Here is an 18,417-nt window from a genome sequence, read left to right as displayed (position 1 = left end):
TTACACTCGAATCAAAACAATAAATACAAAAATTAATCGCAAATTTAACAGAAAACAGAAAATTGCCGAAAATTCCTGTCAACTAGGGCTCAGGTGATTTCTGAAAAGATCTGAAATATTAGTTATTAGTTCTATATAGTCGCTGAAATACTAATAAATTACCAAACTTGAAATCGTTACTCCTGAACAAATGAACGTCATAAAAAAATCGTCACTTTTTGGGGCGTTGATACATTATTGTGACGCACAGTTTATAATTCTGATGATGTGTCAAGCCGCAAATTCATGAGAGGTGTCCATTGTTATTTTGTGGTTTACAGTTTTATGTATATTGTATGTTGTTTTGTTGCAGTTCAGTGTTTCTGTTGTTCTGTTGTTTACCTTTTAACGGTACTTATCGTGAGTGCGTTGATATTGAAACCAAATTTGATAGATAAAATCATTCCAATTTTCATAGAATAGTCATTCAAAAATTCGAGGATAATGGTCGTTACTTTAAATGTGTGATGGTCGTAAATTCAACTATAGTATTTTGGATTATGGTCGTAATCGACACAAGATGGTCATAACTTTTAAAGATGACCGTCACTCGAGTACTTAGACAAACTTTTGTTAATGTATTTTAAAAGTAAAAGTGATAAACTCAGATGTCATATATGATTTGCTACAAACAATATTATTTGTTACTCTGATAATTTAATTAATGGTATGCAGAAATTGAGGTTAGAGAATTATTAAATATACACAGTTCTGATGTATTCCAAACGTTCATCATTTAGGAGCAACAGTGAAAACTAATCGACTTGCCTATATTTTCATGCCCCATCTACGATAGCAGAGGGGCATTATGTTTTCTGGTCTGAACGTCCGTACGTCTGTTCGTCCCACTTCAGGTTAAATTTTTTGGTCACGGTAGTGTTTGATGAAGTTGAAGTCCTATCAACTTGAAACTTATTTCGATAAAATTGACAAAGGAAATGGGAAATGTGTCAAAGCGACAACAACCCGACCATAGAGCAGACAACAGCCGAAGGCCACCAATGGGTCTTCAATGTAGAGAGAAACTCCCGCACCGTAGGTGTCCTCCAGCTGGCCTCTTAAAAAATATGTATACTAGTACAGTGACAATGGACGTCATACTAAACTCCGAATTATATACAAGAAACTAAAATTAAAAATCATAAGACTAACAAAGGCCAGAGGCTCCTGACTTGGGACAGGCGCAAGATTGCGGCGGGGTTAAACATGTTTATGTCGTTTGTTTTTCTCTTATATTTGAGTGTGAATTTACTTTACTATAAGACGTGTCACGGTACTTTTATATCACAAATCCATGTATTTGGTTTTGATGTTATATTTGTTATTTTCATTGGATTTTGTCTAATGTTTGGTCCGTTTCTGTGTGTGTTACATTATAACGTTGTGTCGTTGTTCTCCTCTTATATTTAATGCGTTTCCCTCAGTTTTAGTTTGCTACCATAATTTTGTTTTTTGTCCATATATTTACGAGTTTTGAACAGCGGTATACTACTGTTGCCTTTATTTATGAGATCTCAAATCTCCCCCTATACCTCTAGCCAATGTAGAAAATTAAAATGTTCCTAATGATATGATTTTTCTTATTTTAATGCCGAATAAGAGCGTCACTGATGAGTCTTTTGTAGACGAAACGTGCGTCTGGCGTATTTACAAATTTAAGTCCTGGTATCTATGATGAGTTTATTTACCCCAACTTCACGGTCCACTGAACCTAGCAAATGATAGTGCGAATGAGGCATCCATGTACTGGGGACACATTCTTGTTTACTGTACGTTAAGGCATAAAAATATTAAATGCACGTGTATTCCCTCATATTTGTTTATATGCTGTTATAAAAATATGACAATCTTAATATACTTCTCAGAAAACTGTAAAAGAAGTCAAATTCGGTTAGATGGAATTGATTTGATCATGACTGAATTTTTCCATTTTGTCTCCATATGAAGTTCAAAAACACAATGGTATTGATAACGTCTGTTTTGAAGAAGCTTTGTCATTGTTCGTCAGAAATCTGTAAATATGGCCTGTAATTGTTATGAATGTTTCACCAAATAAGACAATGAGGACTCAATTACTTCTAAATGACGTCAACATGGATGGGTTGCTGAAATTTGTTTCGTTGAATGCTAAAAACAACACTGATTCAACGACTACATTTAAGGTCGGAAATACAAACGAAAAATAGGCTGAAATTTAACAGTTTTCAGTGAGGATGGGTTCGTAAGGGGATTCATTTACTTAACAATATCATAATTTTAAAGAACCCACTTGTATATGTAATTATTTGTATTGACAGGATATTGTCATTTAATAGAGATGGAAATTTGCATCAGGAAATGACTACAGGATTGAAGACAAAAGAATTGTATTACAAGGAAATAATGAGTAATTCCATAATTATTTATCAAAGAGGATTCATCAGTTTAGTTTGTTCTTATAAGTGTAGCTCGTGCTTATTTGCATTACACTCACACAAACATTCATAAATGATACAGAATAAGAAAATCAAAAGAAATGAACGAGGCTTATGTACTTCTCATTCTGATATTTAATCTGAGTTTAGGTAAGCATTTATATTTATAGTTCATATGTTGAAAGATCAAAAATAAAAGTAAATATATTTCACCTAAAGAAAAAGCCATATGAGACGATAGTAACAGGTATTATTGAATAATTAAAAATATTTACAAACATATGAGCGTTAGGGGTTACAGCGTAATAAGTTAACAATAATTTAAAGAAGATGTAGACCTATTATCTAAATATTGTCAATGATGTAAACTCTCACTGAACAGCAGAGGACCTCTAAAATGAACATTTTTGGTGCAGGATGTATAGGAAAACATGAATAACGATAATATTAGTATGATAAACTGATATACTTTATATTTTTTTTACAAATTATAAACTTCTGAAAATAAAAATATTTACATTAAAATCACTATAACTTTTCAGGTCTTTCGTACCAGTCACAAGGAAAAGGAATAAAGATAAAAGGAGATAATGTCACAGTTACATAGAACATTCCTTCCAGTGATATCAAATCAGCAACATTAGAAGTTAATAATATTGAAAAGAAAACGGTTTATCGCGCAGACTTGGGCGTTTCTGACATTCTACACGAAGTTCAATTATCGCCTTGTCAGAAATACAAAGTTAAACTATTATTTGTTTATCTATCAGGAGGCAATTATGAAGTGGATAAAGACTTTGTGATAGGTGGTAAGTTAAAAAATATATTAGACCGTTTGATTTCATGTTTAAATTGCTTTACACTAGTCGTTTTAGAGCCCTTTATAGGGAGCTGTTTGGTATGAGGCTCTGTGTTGCAGACCGTACTTTGACCTATAATTGTTAACTTTTATACATTGTGATTAGGATTGAGAATACTCTCATAGTCGCTTATGCAGCATCGTATTTATTTTGTTAGAAAGTTTCTCATATGCAAATAAGAAGATAAGGAGATTCGTTATGATTGCCACTGAAACAACGATCCCGCTAACAAATGACGAGAATATAAAACAAGTATCGGGCACTGTACGTTTTTATGGCCAAATAAAAAAAGATTCCTATTACGGTATCCACACCGTTTTTAAGTTCAAAAACAGCCTTCCCTGAACTTTTGTTTGTCATTTTTTCAATAAGCACTGTTCAAGTCAGAGTGTCTCCCATAGACTCAATCTAATAAAAAAAGGTAAAATAAAACAAATCCCAACCTACCTACCCTATTTTTTTCCCTAATAGGAAACACACATATAATTCTATTTTGCCTACACAATGAGCAAAACCACAAACAAAACTATTAAAGGTAACGTCATAAAAAAATGTAAAACATTCGAAGGAAGATTTATGGTAATAAAATGAATGAAAATTAGTAAATATGATATAATTAAAAAACAACAACATTGCACAAGGTCATGTTTTTCTCTGGCTGTTTATGACGTCTTTACATTAAACCAATTGTATGTTGGATGTGTACGGATTGATTGTTTAGTCTTAGAGGCATGATTTTTTATTAGTTGTTAGTGGCTTTGAACTAGCTGTCAGATAACTGCGAGTACTCTCAGATCTGTTCATTGTGTCTTTTTGTGTCGGGATGTATAAGTACCCGGCCACGTCCACTTGTATTTTTGTCTATCTGAAGAGTTAAGCCTTTTTCAACTGATTTTTATAGTTCGTTCTTATGTTGTACTGTTATACCACTGTCCCAGTGTTAGTGGGAGGGTTAGGATCCCGCTAACATGTTTAACCCCGTCACATTATTTATGTATGTGCCTGTCCCAAGTCAGGAGCCTGTAATTCAGTGGTTGTCGTTTGTTTATGTTTTACATATTTGTTTTTCGTTCATTTTTTTTTTACATAAATAAGGCCATAGTTTTCTCGTTTGAATTGTTTTACATTGTCTTATAGGGGCCTTTTATAGCTGACTATGCGGTATGGGCTTTGCTCATTGTTGAAGACCGTACGGTGACCTATAGTTGTTAATGTTTGTGTCATTTTAGTCTTTTGCGGATAGTTGTCTCATTGGCAATCATACCACATCTTCTTTTTTTATATAAACAACAATGGAATTAAATTATATGCTTCTGACTCCGGATATGTATTTGTTTAACGACACATTAAGACCCCTTGATTATATAATTGCGACCTATGTTTATTGGTGAAGATTAAACACGGAGAGAACCATCGACATTTGATAGGTTAAGTTACAATCGTTGTCATTTGAAATCGGAATAACGCACATTTAGCCACTAGCTGGGTTAGAACTTGTGAAAATATTGTTTTAAACAATTTTATGGTATCATGTGTTAAAATGTGCGTCATTATCTTATGTTGATGACAGGTTATTTTATTCTAAAAATATGATAGCCTTTGATTATTTGTATTTATTTATTTGTCAATGTTTTGAAGGATGTTTGACTATTTGGACTTCACATGGGCAACCACAAATACTGCATTTTTATCTGATCATGAAAAACATAACCTTTCTACCTGTTGAATATTTCCGCTTGGCAAAACATTTACAAATTATCTGCTTGTTTTTGTCCAGCCTGTGACTTTTGTCGCAGAAAGCTCGACAAAGGGATAGTGATTCGGCGGCGGCGACGGCGGCGTTAGCAAACTTCTTAAAAGCTTTATATTTTAGACGATGGAAGACCTGCATGCTTTATACTTTGTATATAGATGCCTTATGTTACGAAGTTTCCGTCAGTCATATGTCCAATGTCCTTGACCTCATTTTCATGGTTCGGTAATTTCTTGAAAAAAATAGTTACTATTTTTGTAATGTTAAATTCTCTCTTATTATAAGTAATAGGATAACTATATTTGGTATTTGGTACCTTGCAAGATTCTCATGCCCGTCAGACAGTTTTTACTTGACCTCGATCTCATTTCATGGATCAGTGAACAAGGTTAAGTTTTGGTGGTCAAGTCCATATCTCAGATACTATAAGCAATAGGTCAGGTATATTCGGTGTATGGAAGGACTGTAAGGTGTACATGTCCAACTGGCAGGGGTCATCTGACATTGACCTCAATTTCATGGTTCATTGGTTATAGTTACGTTTTTGAGTTTTGGTCTTTCTTTCTAATACTTTATGCAATGGGTCAACTATATTTTGTGTATAGAAATTATCTATGATCTATATGTCAGTCGTGCAGGTTTTATTTTATCTTGGTCTCATTTACACGATTGATTGCTCTGTGTTCAGTTTTTGTGTTTCGGTCTGTTTTACTTTAACTATAAGCAATAGGTCAACTATATTTGTTGTATGGAAGAATTGTTACCTTTACATGTCTGCGTGGAATGGGGCATCTGACCTTGACCTCATTTTCATGGTTCATTGGTCAATGTCTAGTTTTCTTGGTTAATGTTAAGTTTATGTGACAGTTGTAATAAAGCTTTATATTTAGGACTGTCAACGAAAAGGCGACACACCTCAGCGTGTGTACTCTTGTGACTCTTGTTTTGATATATTTTTATTATTATAGCTGTGTACGTAATGGTTCTTAAGATTGCCTAGATAAATCATATGTATGTCGTATTGACAAAAAAATTTTGACATGCGTTGGTCTGTCGCTTTAAAAATGCTTCTTCAAGTGACTGGAATCTTCTTATATTTTTTTCCAGGAGAGTATCTATATGCAAGCGTGGATACAAATTTCACATTTTCTATACCAAAACTACCGGATCATTTCTACACAGTCGTTTCACCAACGGGAAAAAGTATACTGGAAGTACAAGGAAAACATGTTATTGTAAATAACGATGAACAAGGTCGTTATAATATAAAAACGACAGCACAACATTTTGTTATGTCTGTCCATAATGTAAAACAGGTGGACGGTGGAATGTTCAAAGCGAAAAATTCAGAACTCCTTAAAGGGGAATGCGTTGTTGTATTTGTCACAGGTAAGTTGTTTGGTCTTACCTGCGACGAAACTCGCAGATTGCGAGGCATACTGGATACCTCGTCGGGGTGACCAGGGAAAACCTATTTTTTTCCTTTTTTTATTCTTCAGAAGGTAAAAGACCTGAATGTGTGCAAAGAAATGCATAGTGCTTCAAAGTTTCAGCTTGTCAGACGACTATTGTCTTGGATCCTTTTTATATGTTAATGTCTGTGTCATTTTGGTTTCAGTCAAGATTCCACTTCGTCAAAATTATCTCCCCATTACGCCGGTTCATTTTCAGAATCGTAGAAATGGAAGCCATTTTAGGGATGACGCGCTACCAATTTTGCTCTTTGAAACTGATAAATGTATCCACATTGCACCATTACGATCCTTATATGTCAGTTGTATTTTAAAAGACAAATAGATCAACTAGCTAATGATCATCAGTTAATGATCTTGTCTGCATTGAATCAACTTAAAATTATTGTCTGATCGGTTGTCAGGTGGAATTTTCTAAATTTCATATACATTTAAAAAAAAATCTTATTAAATATTTCGTGGAAATAAGACAAGATTTGTTTAGTGGTTGAAGACTATAACCCTAGTTATCACACACACAAAACTATAATTTTTCGAAGATATGCATTTTCATCATTAAACTTGAAAGACTGTCATCAAGTACTTTCAGTAAAAAAATAGCTAATCGAACCCACATACTCTGTGTTTGTGATTCATTAGATAGGTAATTCACTTGACCCATACATTGTATCTTTTAGTACTGTGATTTGTTTATGTTATAAAGTTAACCTGTAGCTTTGATATATAAGAATAATAGAATATGAAGCGAGACGATGTATGAAATATTTGTGATTTGTACGATATCAAGACAAAATATTCAACCCCCCTGACATTAAAAGGTGCACTCGATTTTCTCCTTCCGATGCTATTGTTACTCATTTTTTGGAATTTTTTCTCCAGTCACATAATGGAAGGGCAGACACGAAAATTACTGAACTGATAGGTTGATATGTTTTCCATCCATGGTATTTTTTTTATGAAAAATCGGAGGTTATGCATTTTTTCATCCAGCAATGAAAGATACCCATGTCGTCGACTTGATATATAATTGTTCTGCTTAACTATGTACTAGATAAATTGAAAACTTATGCAAATGGTGTTTTTAAAATAAAACACTTCTTAATAGAGAAGAAAATTGTAATTTTGTTTGTTTCTATTAACTTTTAAAATTTCTGTCACTATAGTAAACATTACAGTACACACTTATCGCCTTCTCTATCAAAGAGCTTCGATTCTTTTGTTCTATTTCAACCGGGTTTCCGAATGGGTGTCTTGTGAAGAGTTGTCCAATTCACAATCATACCATATCTTCTTTTTTTGTCGCAAAAGCGAGATATAGAGATCCTACATTCCTTCGTCGGCGTTGTCCACAACTATTCAGTCTCTGGTTAAAATTTGAAATTTGAAATTTTGAAAACTTCCTGATACATCCTGGATTTTTACAAAACTTGGACAAAGCTTGTTTATAATCGAAAGATAGCATCCAGAAGTGAATTTTGTAAAAAAATACCTGTTTATCCATATTTACTTATAAATACACTTAGTTTTTCTGTTTCATTTAGCCTCTATATACGTCCAAATACAAATCAGTTTCTATAAACAATTATGCTACCAATGACAACAAATCAGCAATGCATTGGAATGCATTGGAATATGTATACCTTATCGCAAAATAAAAAAATCAATGCACCTTTTTGTAACTACAAAATTACTTTGTTTCAGACAAACCTACTACACCCTCTATTGCATACAACGAATATCCTTTGGTGGGAAACAAAGCAAACTTTACGTGTATTTCCAAAGTACAACGTTGGCCATCTGATAATTCTGAAAACCTGTCTTACAAGTTTTATTGGAACGGAGAAAGTCGACAACCAAACACAATTATAAGGCGATCAGATACAGAAGCTTCGGTAACATGTCAAGCGACTGATGACAAAGGACAAATTTCACCATCCAGTGACATTATCATTATTGCTCCATATTGTAAGTTGATACATCAAAAATATAGTAAGCTCAGCAATTGAATAGCAACAATGTTTCATATGAATTTTATTATTTATTAACAGCTTTAACTGGCAAACATCTTTTATTGAAATGGTGTTTTATGTCACAATACAAAAAAAACTTTTATAACATGCACTCAATGACAACGAAATAGCATTGCGAAGGAACATTTGAAACTAAACAAATGTTAAGATTGATTCAATTTATGTTTCCTTGTTTCAGCATTTAGTTTGAATGTTGACCCGTTTGTTATCTTTTGCCTCACTGTTAAATTACATCAAATAAATAGATTTTTTTATAACTAAATGTTTAGTGGATAGTATTTTTATTTATTTTTTTAATTTTTAGGTAAACCTAAAAATATAATATTCCAACGAAGTAAAGTTGCTGTCAGACTTAACTTTATTGAAGGAATAACCATGTTTGTTGTGTCCAATCCTACACCTAATGTGACGTGGATCCAAAATTCTCCATACCCTTGGACTATAAGCAGAGTAGGGGTTAATCATAACTATTTTCTCCAATCAAAAATCAAGATTTCAAAATATCCACTTAAGCGGCAGCTTGGTTTATTAATATGTAATAAAATTGGATGTGTGAAGAAATATGTCAAAACTGTACCAAAAGGTAAATTACATTTTAAGGGCATGCTAAATAGTTTATACAAATAATATTTGTTGCATGATGAAAAAACGATTCTACGAATAGTCTTTCAGTTTTTAGTCCATGTCATTGGAATTTGTTCGTTATTCAATACAATGTACATATTGAATATGTCCAAGTAAAAATATTACAACTTAAATAAAGTCTATCAAATGACAGAGGAATTGAGAATACTGTACTCTCAAGTGATTTACACATTTTGGTAAACATCAAAAATTGTTTGCTGTTTACAATCATTTGTTTTAGATTCAATGCATATTTTTCATAAAAGACGCACACCTGAGGTAAAATTGTATCCTCTACCATCGCATTTATATTGCGTTTCATTCGTTCTGTGGTATATGTTACTGGTTGTTTTAAAGCCGGAGCAACTAGATACAATTTACCAATAATCTTTAGCCAGTTGATGAACCATATAAAAATAAGGAGATCAACACATGTTTAGTATCAAAGGTCGAATGCAGAATAAGATCCCGTAGACTTTTATTTAAAGCATATGACAGTGGTTGAGTTTTGCATTATATTAGAATAAGCAAATGCAGAATGACTGTCATTAATACAACTATCAAAGATATAAAAAAGAAGGTGTTGTATGGTAGCTGATGAGACAACTCGTCACTAGAGACTATAATGACACAGAAATTAACAACTTAATGTCAGCATCCGCCCTTCAACAATGAGCAAAGCCCATACCGCATAGTCAGCTATAAGAGTCTATATGTTTACTAAAAAATTATCGACCTGTAATCAGTATCAGAGTACTGGTGTCTCATATAGTCTTTGCGAGAATGGAAAGGTGAGTTTTTTTGGTTTCTTTTTACCAGGAAATCCTGAGAAAGTAAAAAACATCAATGTCGTCAATATAGCTCCATATTCAGCATATATATCATGGTATAGTGGCTTTGATGGTGGTGCTCCACAGAATTTTTCTGTCATCTTAGAATCTTCTACTGATGGCAGTAGAACCATTACAGTTCCATCAGAAAAGAAAGACGAAGGAGATTTGGTGTTATTCAAAATAAATGGTTTGTCATCTAACGCATATTACAACGGTCATATAGTTTCATGCAATAAATATGGCAAAACTGAAGTGGAATTTGAGTTCGAAACTGAGAACGCTAATAACGGTAAATACCTTAAACGATAAAAGAAAATACTAGTACACACATAACAACGACTGTTTAGAAGACTTTTCCTTTGTATATACGAGTATATAATCATTGACAGAAATATTTAAAAATTATCCATGGTTCTCCTACAATTTTGTTGAAAGTTTTAATGTATATGTTTATATTAATCTGTTTGCTAGAAATTTGTGATGTATGCATTGAGAGACGATATTGTCGAAGCTTAGTATTTTGTCTTAGTGTTCGTTTTGTTAGTTCAATCATCAGACAAAACAAAAAAAGAATAGATGACGCTGAACATGCAAATCGACATAACGGTGTTCTGTTGGGTTGTTATTGTCCGTCCCTCCAAGCGGGCTTGTTTGTTGCACAAATTTGAAGCTGAACTCCTATAAAACGTTCGCAAAGACAAACCAAAAATGTATTATGTCATGATTTTTGTTTTAGTTATAAATAATGACAGCTCTATCAATAATGTCCGGTCATTTAAAACATAATAATGCATTGCATCTCATATATGCATGTCAAATTGAAATTATGTAGAGTAACACAACTTGAATGCTCGCTTCATATTTTGATCCCTTTCTCGATATTGACACAGAAAGACGTCTTTAAATAAGAATCTATGACAAACTACGGTAATAGCATTATAACGGTGTTCAAAAGTAATAAATCGACTGAAAAAAACAAATTCGTGTTACAAACCATCAACATTACCGTAATAACTTTCATATCGTTACAGTAGTGATACAAATCAGAATACTGTTTTTTGTTATATATCATAATCATATAACAGTTACATGTATATACAATTTTTATCCATGTGTATATCAGTCTATTCTACTTTTGTACCGATTACGGTATAAGTTGCACAGTTTCCTCCGCTTTTAAAATTTTTCGGCTTGAACCCTTCCGCGTTTGAACTGCAATTGGATGCTGATTATCAGGTACACATTGTTCTCTGTTGTCAAAATCTGTTTGTTTAAACCTGTTCTTGGTTCACTTACTACAACCGTTAAATGCTAGAAGAGATTTTTGGTTAGTGAATGAATTAAGTAGTGTCATTCCGAAAATGACGAAGCTCAGTTGTGCTTATAACCGTATATATAGCAAATCCAAAATATTTCGTTTGGTGGTACTCCTGACAGAGGCAGAACATACAGATTAGGTAACATGTGACATTTACTTTAAGTATCGAATTTGAATTCGCATTCGACCTAAAACCTGTTAATTATTGGTCAAACCAAATATGTTGAAAAATAAAAGGTCTGAAATGGTTTTATATTTTAATCAAGACCATTTCCTATATTAGTTATATTTTGAGATGAATTCTTTGATTCGTCGATGAAAATCATGCCGGCTGACAAATTGGACCTCATTATTTTAGTAGTATAGAAAAACTCCCGACTGCAAATAAACCCTACCATAACAGTGTTATTATGAAATCGACACTGAAATTGACGCAACTTATTCTTTACGACTACGAATTACATGTTTTCGCACTCTTGTATGTAATGATACTAGTACAAGAAAAGTTGTCTGATAACTAAATTTTTCGATCGAGTTCAATCTCTGATAGTGACATTTTGATTATACATCTATTGCCACGGCGGGTATAGCATTATTGCTTGTCTTTTATCAACCTTCATTGAGCTCTCTGACATGATTTAGTAGAAGGATAACAGTACCATGGATAAAAGGATAACAGTATCATGGACAACACGTGAAGCTTCCTACAATTGCCTTTGTAATTCCCCAAAGGTATCTATGGCCAAGTAGTTTTCACTTCTGCACTGATATGAATTATCATTCATATGGTCATATTTATAAATCAGCTGTTTACCATACTTTTGAATTTTTGAAATACTAAGGCTTTTCTACCTCAGGAATAAGTAACCTTCGCTGTGTTTGGCAAAACTTTAAGGAATTTGATCCTCAATGCTCTTGAACTTCGTACTTTATTTTGTCATTTTAACTTTTTAGGATTCTAGCGTCACTGATTAGTCTTTTGTAGACAAAACGCATGTCTGGCGTAAATTCAAAATTCAATCCTGGTATTAATTTCCTACAGTTGCCGTATATGTTTAAATCAAACATATGCTAGATAAAAAATAAAGATATTTCTTGTACCTTTATTTTGAAGAACACATTCAATCTTTAAGCAAAAACATATGATATTTTATATTACTTTTTCCAGGTTTGTTCTCTTAAAGTCATAAGAAATCTCTGTTTTTTGAAAACTAAATAGATAGTTTTCATTATACAATAATACAACTTATGTACATATACTTTGTTCTGCGAATATTTTTTTTAATGTGTCCACATTTAGAAGAGGTTTACTTATTTTTAATTGCTTCCTTCAAGGAAGCAATTTGCCGACATAAATTCCGTATGCATAGTGACCTGAGCGTAACCCTCTTCGTAAAAATCTGGTGATCGCAATACTCATGGATCTGTAATTAAAATAAACAATTATCTGATTGTACATGTTTAACACGTGCTCAATATCCATGCTTTTTGTTATTTGTTTACTATAAGGTGACAATCGGTAAACTTCGGCTTCAAAACACGGCATTTAATGATCAGCCATTTTTGTTAAATCATAACAGACAGAAAGAAAAAAAATTAACGATTAAACGATATATTTGCGTAAAAAATGATAAATTCGTGCACAGAGGACTAAGTTTATAATATATACATGCATTTGTTTCAAGAATTGGATAAACATTATCTTTTACCACTCACTCGTTTTATATGACTTCAAGTATAATGTTTTGATGTATTTGTTTACAGATTTGTCTGAAAGGGAAACGATTATATACCCACTGATAATATGCGGAATAATTGGTATTATCGTTGTTTTTGTTATATTCAAAAACAAAGAAAAATGTAAAGATTCCAAGCGGAAAATTCGTCAAACACGTAACAAAGAAACTACTAACACTTTACTTATGTATGAAAATGCTTCTCATATACCCAGTACTAAAACATCAGCAGACAGCAATAAAAGTTGCAGCTACAGTGGAGAATTGTACGATGATGAAAAAGATGATACACACGAAAATGATACAACACCAACAGACTGCGCTGCAAGTAGCAGTAAAGGGGATAATTTTTACGAAGAAATGTAAAAGAAACGATACTGCTGGTGAATCAGACGCTTTAGGAAAATAGTAAAATTAACGTAAATAAACTTCTACTAGTATTATCTTTATTGTAATTGCTGTTTGCAATTACTTACAAACTAGAGAAACAACCTTACGTTATTTGTTTTTCGTTTTGTATTTGTAATTAAATTTAGGATGTTAGTTGTTTGATAATTTTTACATTTGCCATTTCGGGACTTTCATAGGTTACTCAGTGGTATGGCTCCCTATTGTAACTTTAGCCCCTAGCTTACGTTATTTGGCATCTAATGGAGCGAGATCTTATTGACAATCGTACAACAAAAAAGAAGATGTCAGGTTTACTTTAGTGTAACAGCAACACAATGTCATAAAACTTAAGAGATAACACACGGTCTTTAAAAAAACCGACAGGTGTTTTATATGCAATGCAACAAGCTCTACCTTTTACCAACTTTACCAACGTTATCAAAACATTAACAAGGGATTATTGAAGATCTGTCATAAACAGTTAAACTAAAATACCCCCCCCCCCCCGATAGTATAACGATTTAAAATTTCAACTTCCCTTTTTACATTTCAATAAGATGACGCACAAAAGTTTCAAGACCAAATAAAGAAATAATATGAGAATAGGAAAGTCTTTTTGATGCATAATAACGTTATTATATAAAATATATCCGGAATGCTTTATATTGTTTACTTTATTTGAGTATTTAACCTTATTTAGTCATATCTAATGAAAATTTTCTGGTAAACAGGAAACAATCTTATTTGTATCATATTCAAAGCTATGAAAGGTTCAGTACTAAAGAATGTTCATGATTTTTCAATTTTCACCTATAAAAGCTTATAAATAATGAAACCGTGAACACTTGGCGTAGGATCCCTATTTTCATATTAAAGTCCTGCAAATGAAATAGTAGTTTAACAAGAATTATGTGTTTGAACAATTAATATAAAAAGTGATCATAAATCAAATCAAAGATGTGACTGGAAACACAACAATATCGAAACTTGTGTGACAGTTGTATTTGTCACAGTGTGGCCAACAGAACTCCACAAATGTAACAGTAGAAAACGTAAATAGATTGCATTCAATATTTTGGTATTTTAAGGAAAACTCTGATTATGGTCATAAATGAACATAGGTTATTATTAACGTTATGGGATAATGTGAAGTTCAGCTGAGGTAGCTGAATTTCTATGTTTAGAAAAATACGGATTGTTGAAAGAGAATGTTCGGTATAAAATCTATTTTTGTGTTTCAAAATATCAATCAAATATTGTCTGTTTGATCTTTATAAAATTCATGTAAAAATCGAATTAAAACAGTTTGAAAACAAAATCAATTGCAGAAATCAAAGCCAATAAACAGAAAATGCCTAAAATAACTGCCAAACAGGGCTTATGTGAAAGGATCAGGAATCAGACAATCACTATGAGATATTGAAGTTCTCGCCGGGATGTAAATTAGTTAGCGCTAGAACATAACTATCTTTAATACGACCAATTATGTTATCGAACAAATAAAAGACATATATCCAATTGAAATTCAAAGGTAGAAACTGAACTCATGATTTTAATCGGTGAAATACGAATTAGTTAACAAATTTGAAATCGTTACTCGTGTTAAAATGAACATCACAAAAAAATCGTCACTTTTTTGGAGCATTGATACATTATTGTGACACATAGTTTATAGTTTTATTGCTGTGTCATGTCGCAGATTCATGAGAGGTGTCCATTGTTATTCTGTGGTTTACACGATAAAATGCACCATTTTGTTCGTAAAATGTCTTGTACTAAGTCAGAAATACGTAATTTGTTATCTAATGGTCCATGTTTATGAAAGTTGTATGTTGTTTTGTTACAGTTCAGAGTTTCTGTTGTTCCGTTATTTTCTTTTTATAGTTGATGTGCTTCCCTCAGTTTTATTGTGACCCAGAATTGTATCCGCTTTATCAATTTGTAAATAGTTTACAGCGGTATACTACTAATTAGATATAGAAAGATGTGGTGTGAGTGCCAGTGAGATAACTCGCCATCCAAATAACAATTAAAAAAAATATGATGCTTATATTTAGACTTGTTGGCCAATTAATAAAGGCAACAGTAGTATATCGCTGTTCAAAACTCACAAATCCATGGACAAAAACAAAATCTGGGTAACAAACTAAAACTGAGGTAAATGCATTAAATATAAGAGGAGAACAACGACACACCATTAAAATGTAACACACAGAAACAGACTAAGCATTAGACAAAGTTCTCTGAAAATAATAAATATAACATCAAAACAAGTGTAATGCAGCTAAATAGTAAATGAGAGGCTAAAGGTACCAAAGGATATTCAAACTCGAAGTCGAAAAACAAACTGACAACGTCATGACTAAAATGAATTATTGAAGCGGACAGTGTATATATTTACCCTTCCGGAAGATATTAGATTATTTAAATAGTTTGTAGGGTTGCTGTTGTTCGTTTAAACAATGTTGGTATATTTTGTATTTTTGTCGTTTTTCGTTTTTGCCATGGCGTTGTCAGTTTCTCTTCGAATTGTGAATTTTAAATCATCCATTAATCAATTCGGGATTATTATCAAATTCCGATTTTAGGTTCCTGGATAGTAGAATACTAACCAAATAACGTAAATTATTTCCCGAGGACCACAACCAGATCAATATAGAAATATATGTCTATGTGCAAGGTTACGTACACATGAATCTTTGAAATTTTAAGTTAGAAACAAAACAGACTGATAGTATAATTTAGGGAATTATGATAAATTTAGATATTTGTTGGAATCCAGGCGTAATTTTAAATATAAGTGGCAACACTCCATATCGATGGCTTCTTGCTTGAAGCCAGAACAATAGCGTGTTAATTTCAAAATGTTCTTTTAATTAAAAGTAAAATCACAAAAATACTGACCTCCGAGAAAAATTAAAAACGGAAAGATCAGAAATCAAATGGCAAAATCAAAAGCTCAAAAATAACAAACAAATGGACAACAACTTTCATATTCCTGACTTTGTACAGACATTCGGTAAAAAAAACGGTAGAATAAACCTTGTTTTAAAGCCAGCTGAACATCTCACCTGTATGACAGTCGTATTCAAATTTAACTATAAAGACAACGATGTGTGGACAAAACAAACGGATATATTAGTAAAAAAATCAAATATTTGGGTACAGCAGTCAACATTGTGTTATCATCTTTAGACACGAAGAACAACAAAACTCAAGAACAGCTGAAAGGCCGATATGGGGAATATCGGCCTTTCAGCTGTTCTTGCGTTTTGTTGTTCCCAAAAAAAGGTACGACATTACCGAATAAACATTTTACATTTTACATTTTAAATAATTTTTATTTCACATTTAATTTTTATTGATTGATTTGCGTTTGCTTTACGCCACCTCGATACCGAACAACTTTAAAGTAAAGTAACAAGAATAACTTACTGCATAGGAGAAAATATGTACGGATAAACCTTGATAAAATGGTAAAATCGAAAACCCAATCATATCTTAAGATTCGGAAACAACTATCATATTCCCGATTCGATTATTGACTATAGTTGTATAACCAATATTTCAGCCAATACTTACATATCATATACCGCATAGCGGATAACCCGCGTGCTGTAAATTTTCGCTTATTTTCGTGGATAGATCAAAATCGCCAAAATAAATCCCGCCAATTTAAAACTACACATGCAAAGGTATTGATATATATTTTGAAACCGCCAAAATATTTAGTATACCTTATTCAATTTAAATCGCGAAATTTTACACCCTATAATAATTCTCTATACGGTATCTCGCTGAACTTGAAATTATGGTTAATTCTGATACTAGAAAGACTGGTTCATACATTGATCTTTTCCTCAAAATTGACAAAACGAATGACTGCACACAAAAATCTATGTGTTTTTGTCCATACTGACTAAGAGCATTTTTATCATGTCTTAGCTTGTGGTTTACCATTACATCTGAGCTTTTAAGTACCAAACGCGAATTTTGCACGTGTTTGGCTGTTTTGCTGAGAGTGAATAAGCACTGCTATTAGACGTGTCACGGCATTTTGCTATACAAAATTCATGTTTTGATATTTAATTTGTTATTGTTAAATGTCTTTTCGTTTTTAGTTGTAATTCTTACGTTTTTCTGTTCGTTTTGTGCGAAAGTAACGATAATTTATCGTCCAGTTCATTTATAAGATTTAAGTTGGGGTACACTAAACTTACACTATGCATTTGGTTTTCAGTTTGATTTAGAAAAAATACCGATATAGCTAGATAATGTAATCAATTATTTCATTACTAACACAGTTTTATATTGATAAGTATTGTAATTTTCATTATTATAATACATGTAATATCATTACTACAAACCTAATCTTGGTTTTTTTAACACTTTTTTTGGTTTATGTTTTAGAATTTTACTTGTGACGTCACTTTTGTGCGTCGATCTATTCGGCTGAATATATATAAAGCCTTTTCGGTTGTGCTCTTGTTATGTGCTGATATAGGTTGTTTTACGTATTCGTTTATATTCTGTAGTTAGTCACCCATTCGGTATAAACATGTATATCAATTGTCTGGACATTTTCATAAATTAACTGTGTGCATAATATGAATTATTCTAAATACTAGGGATTTTGTTATCCCCGCAGATAACCTTAGTCGTATTTGGCACATTTCTAGAAATTTTGGGTCATCATTGCTCATCATTTTTGTTTTTGGTCTTTCTTTGCTATTTTGACATGAGCGTCACTTATGAGTCTTATTGCGCCTGGTGTTTTAAATTATAAGCCTGGTACCTTAAATCAAGATTAGCGGTTCTCTGTTTTGTGTGTTCTTCCATTTATTTGTATTGTAGTCCTGTCATGTAATATTGTCATTCTAGGGTTATATTAAACAATGTTATTGAAGCAGAAAGTTTGGCTAGCCACAAAATCAGGTTCAACCCCCCA

The 18,417-nt window shown here is 32.4% G+C and overlaps 1 protein-coding gene across 1 annotated transcript; it reads left to right on the top strand.

Annotated features, from left to right (window-relative positions):
* Nucleotides 1-2,376: 2,376 nt before the first annotated feature.
* On the top strand, nucleotides 2,377-13,622 carry LOC134705638 (uncharacterized). Its single transcript, XM_063564359.1, has 6 exons — nucleotides 2,377-2,466; nucleotides 3,061-3,262; nucleotides 8,240-8,503; nucleotides 8,873-9,151; nucleotides 10,012-10,314; nucleotides 13,108-13,622. The coding sequence occupies exons 1-6, from the start codon at nucleotides 2,377-2,379 to the stop codon at nucleotides 13,443-13,445; spliced, it is 1,476 nt and encodes a 491-aa protein (XP_063420429.1). The 3' UTR covers nucleotides 13,446-13,622.
* Nucleotides 13,623-18,417: the final 4,795 nt, after the last annotated feature.

Source organism: Mytilus trossulus, chromosome 2, assembly GCF_036588685.1.
Source record: "Mytilus trossulus isolate FHL-02 chromosome 2, PNRI_Mtr1.1.1.hap1, whole genome shotgun sequence".
Taxonomy (NCBI): Eukaryota; Metazoa; Mollusca; class Bivalvia; order Mytilida; family Mytilidae; genus Mytilus; species Mytilus trossulus.
Note: the sequence above shows the minus strand (reverse complement) of the source record. Positions and strands in the feature narration are given on the sequence as shown.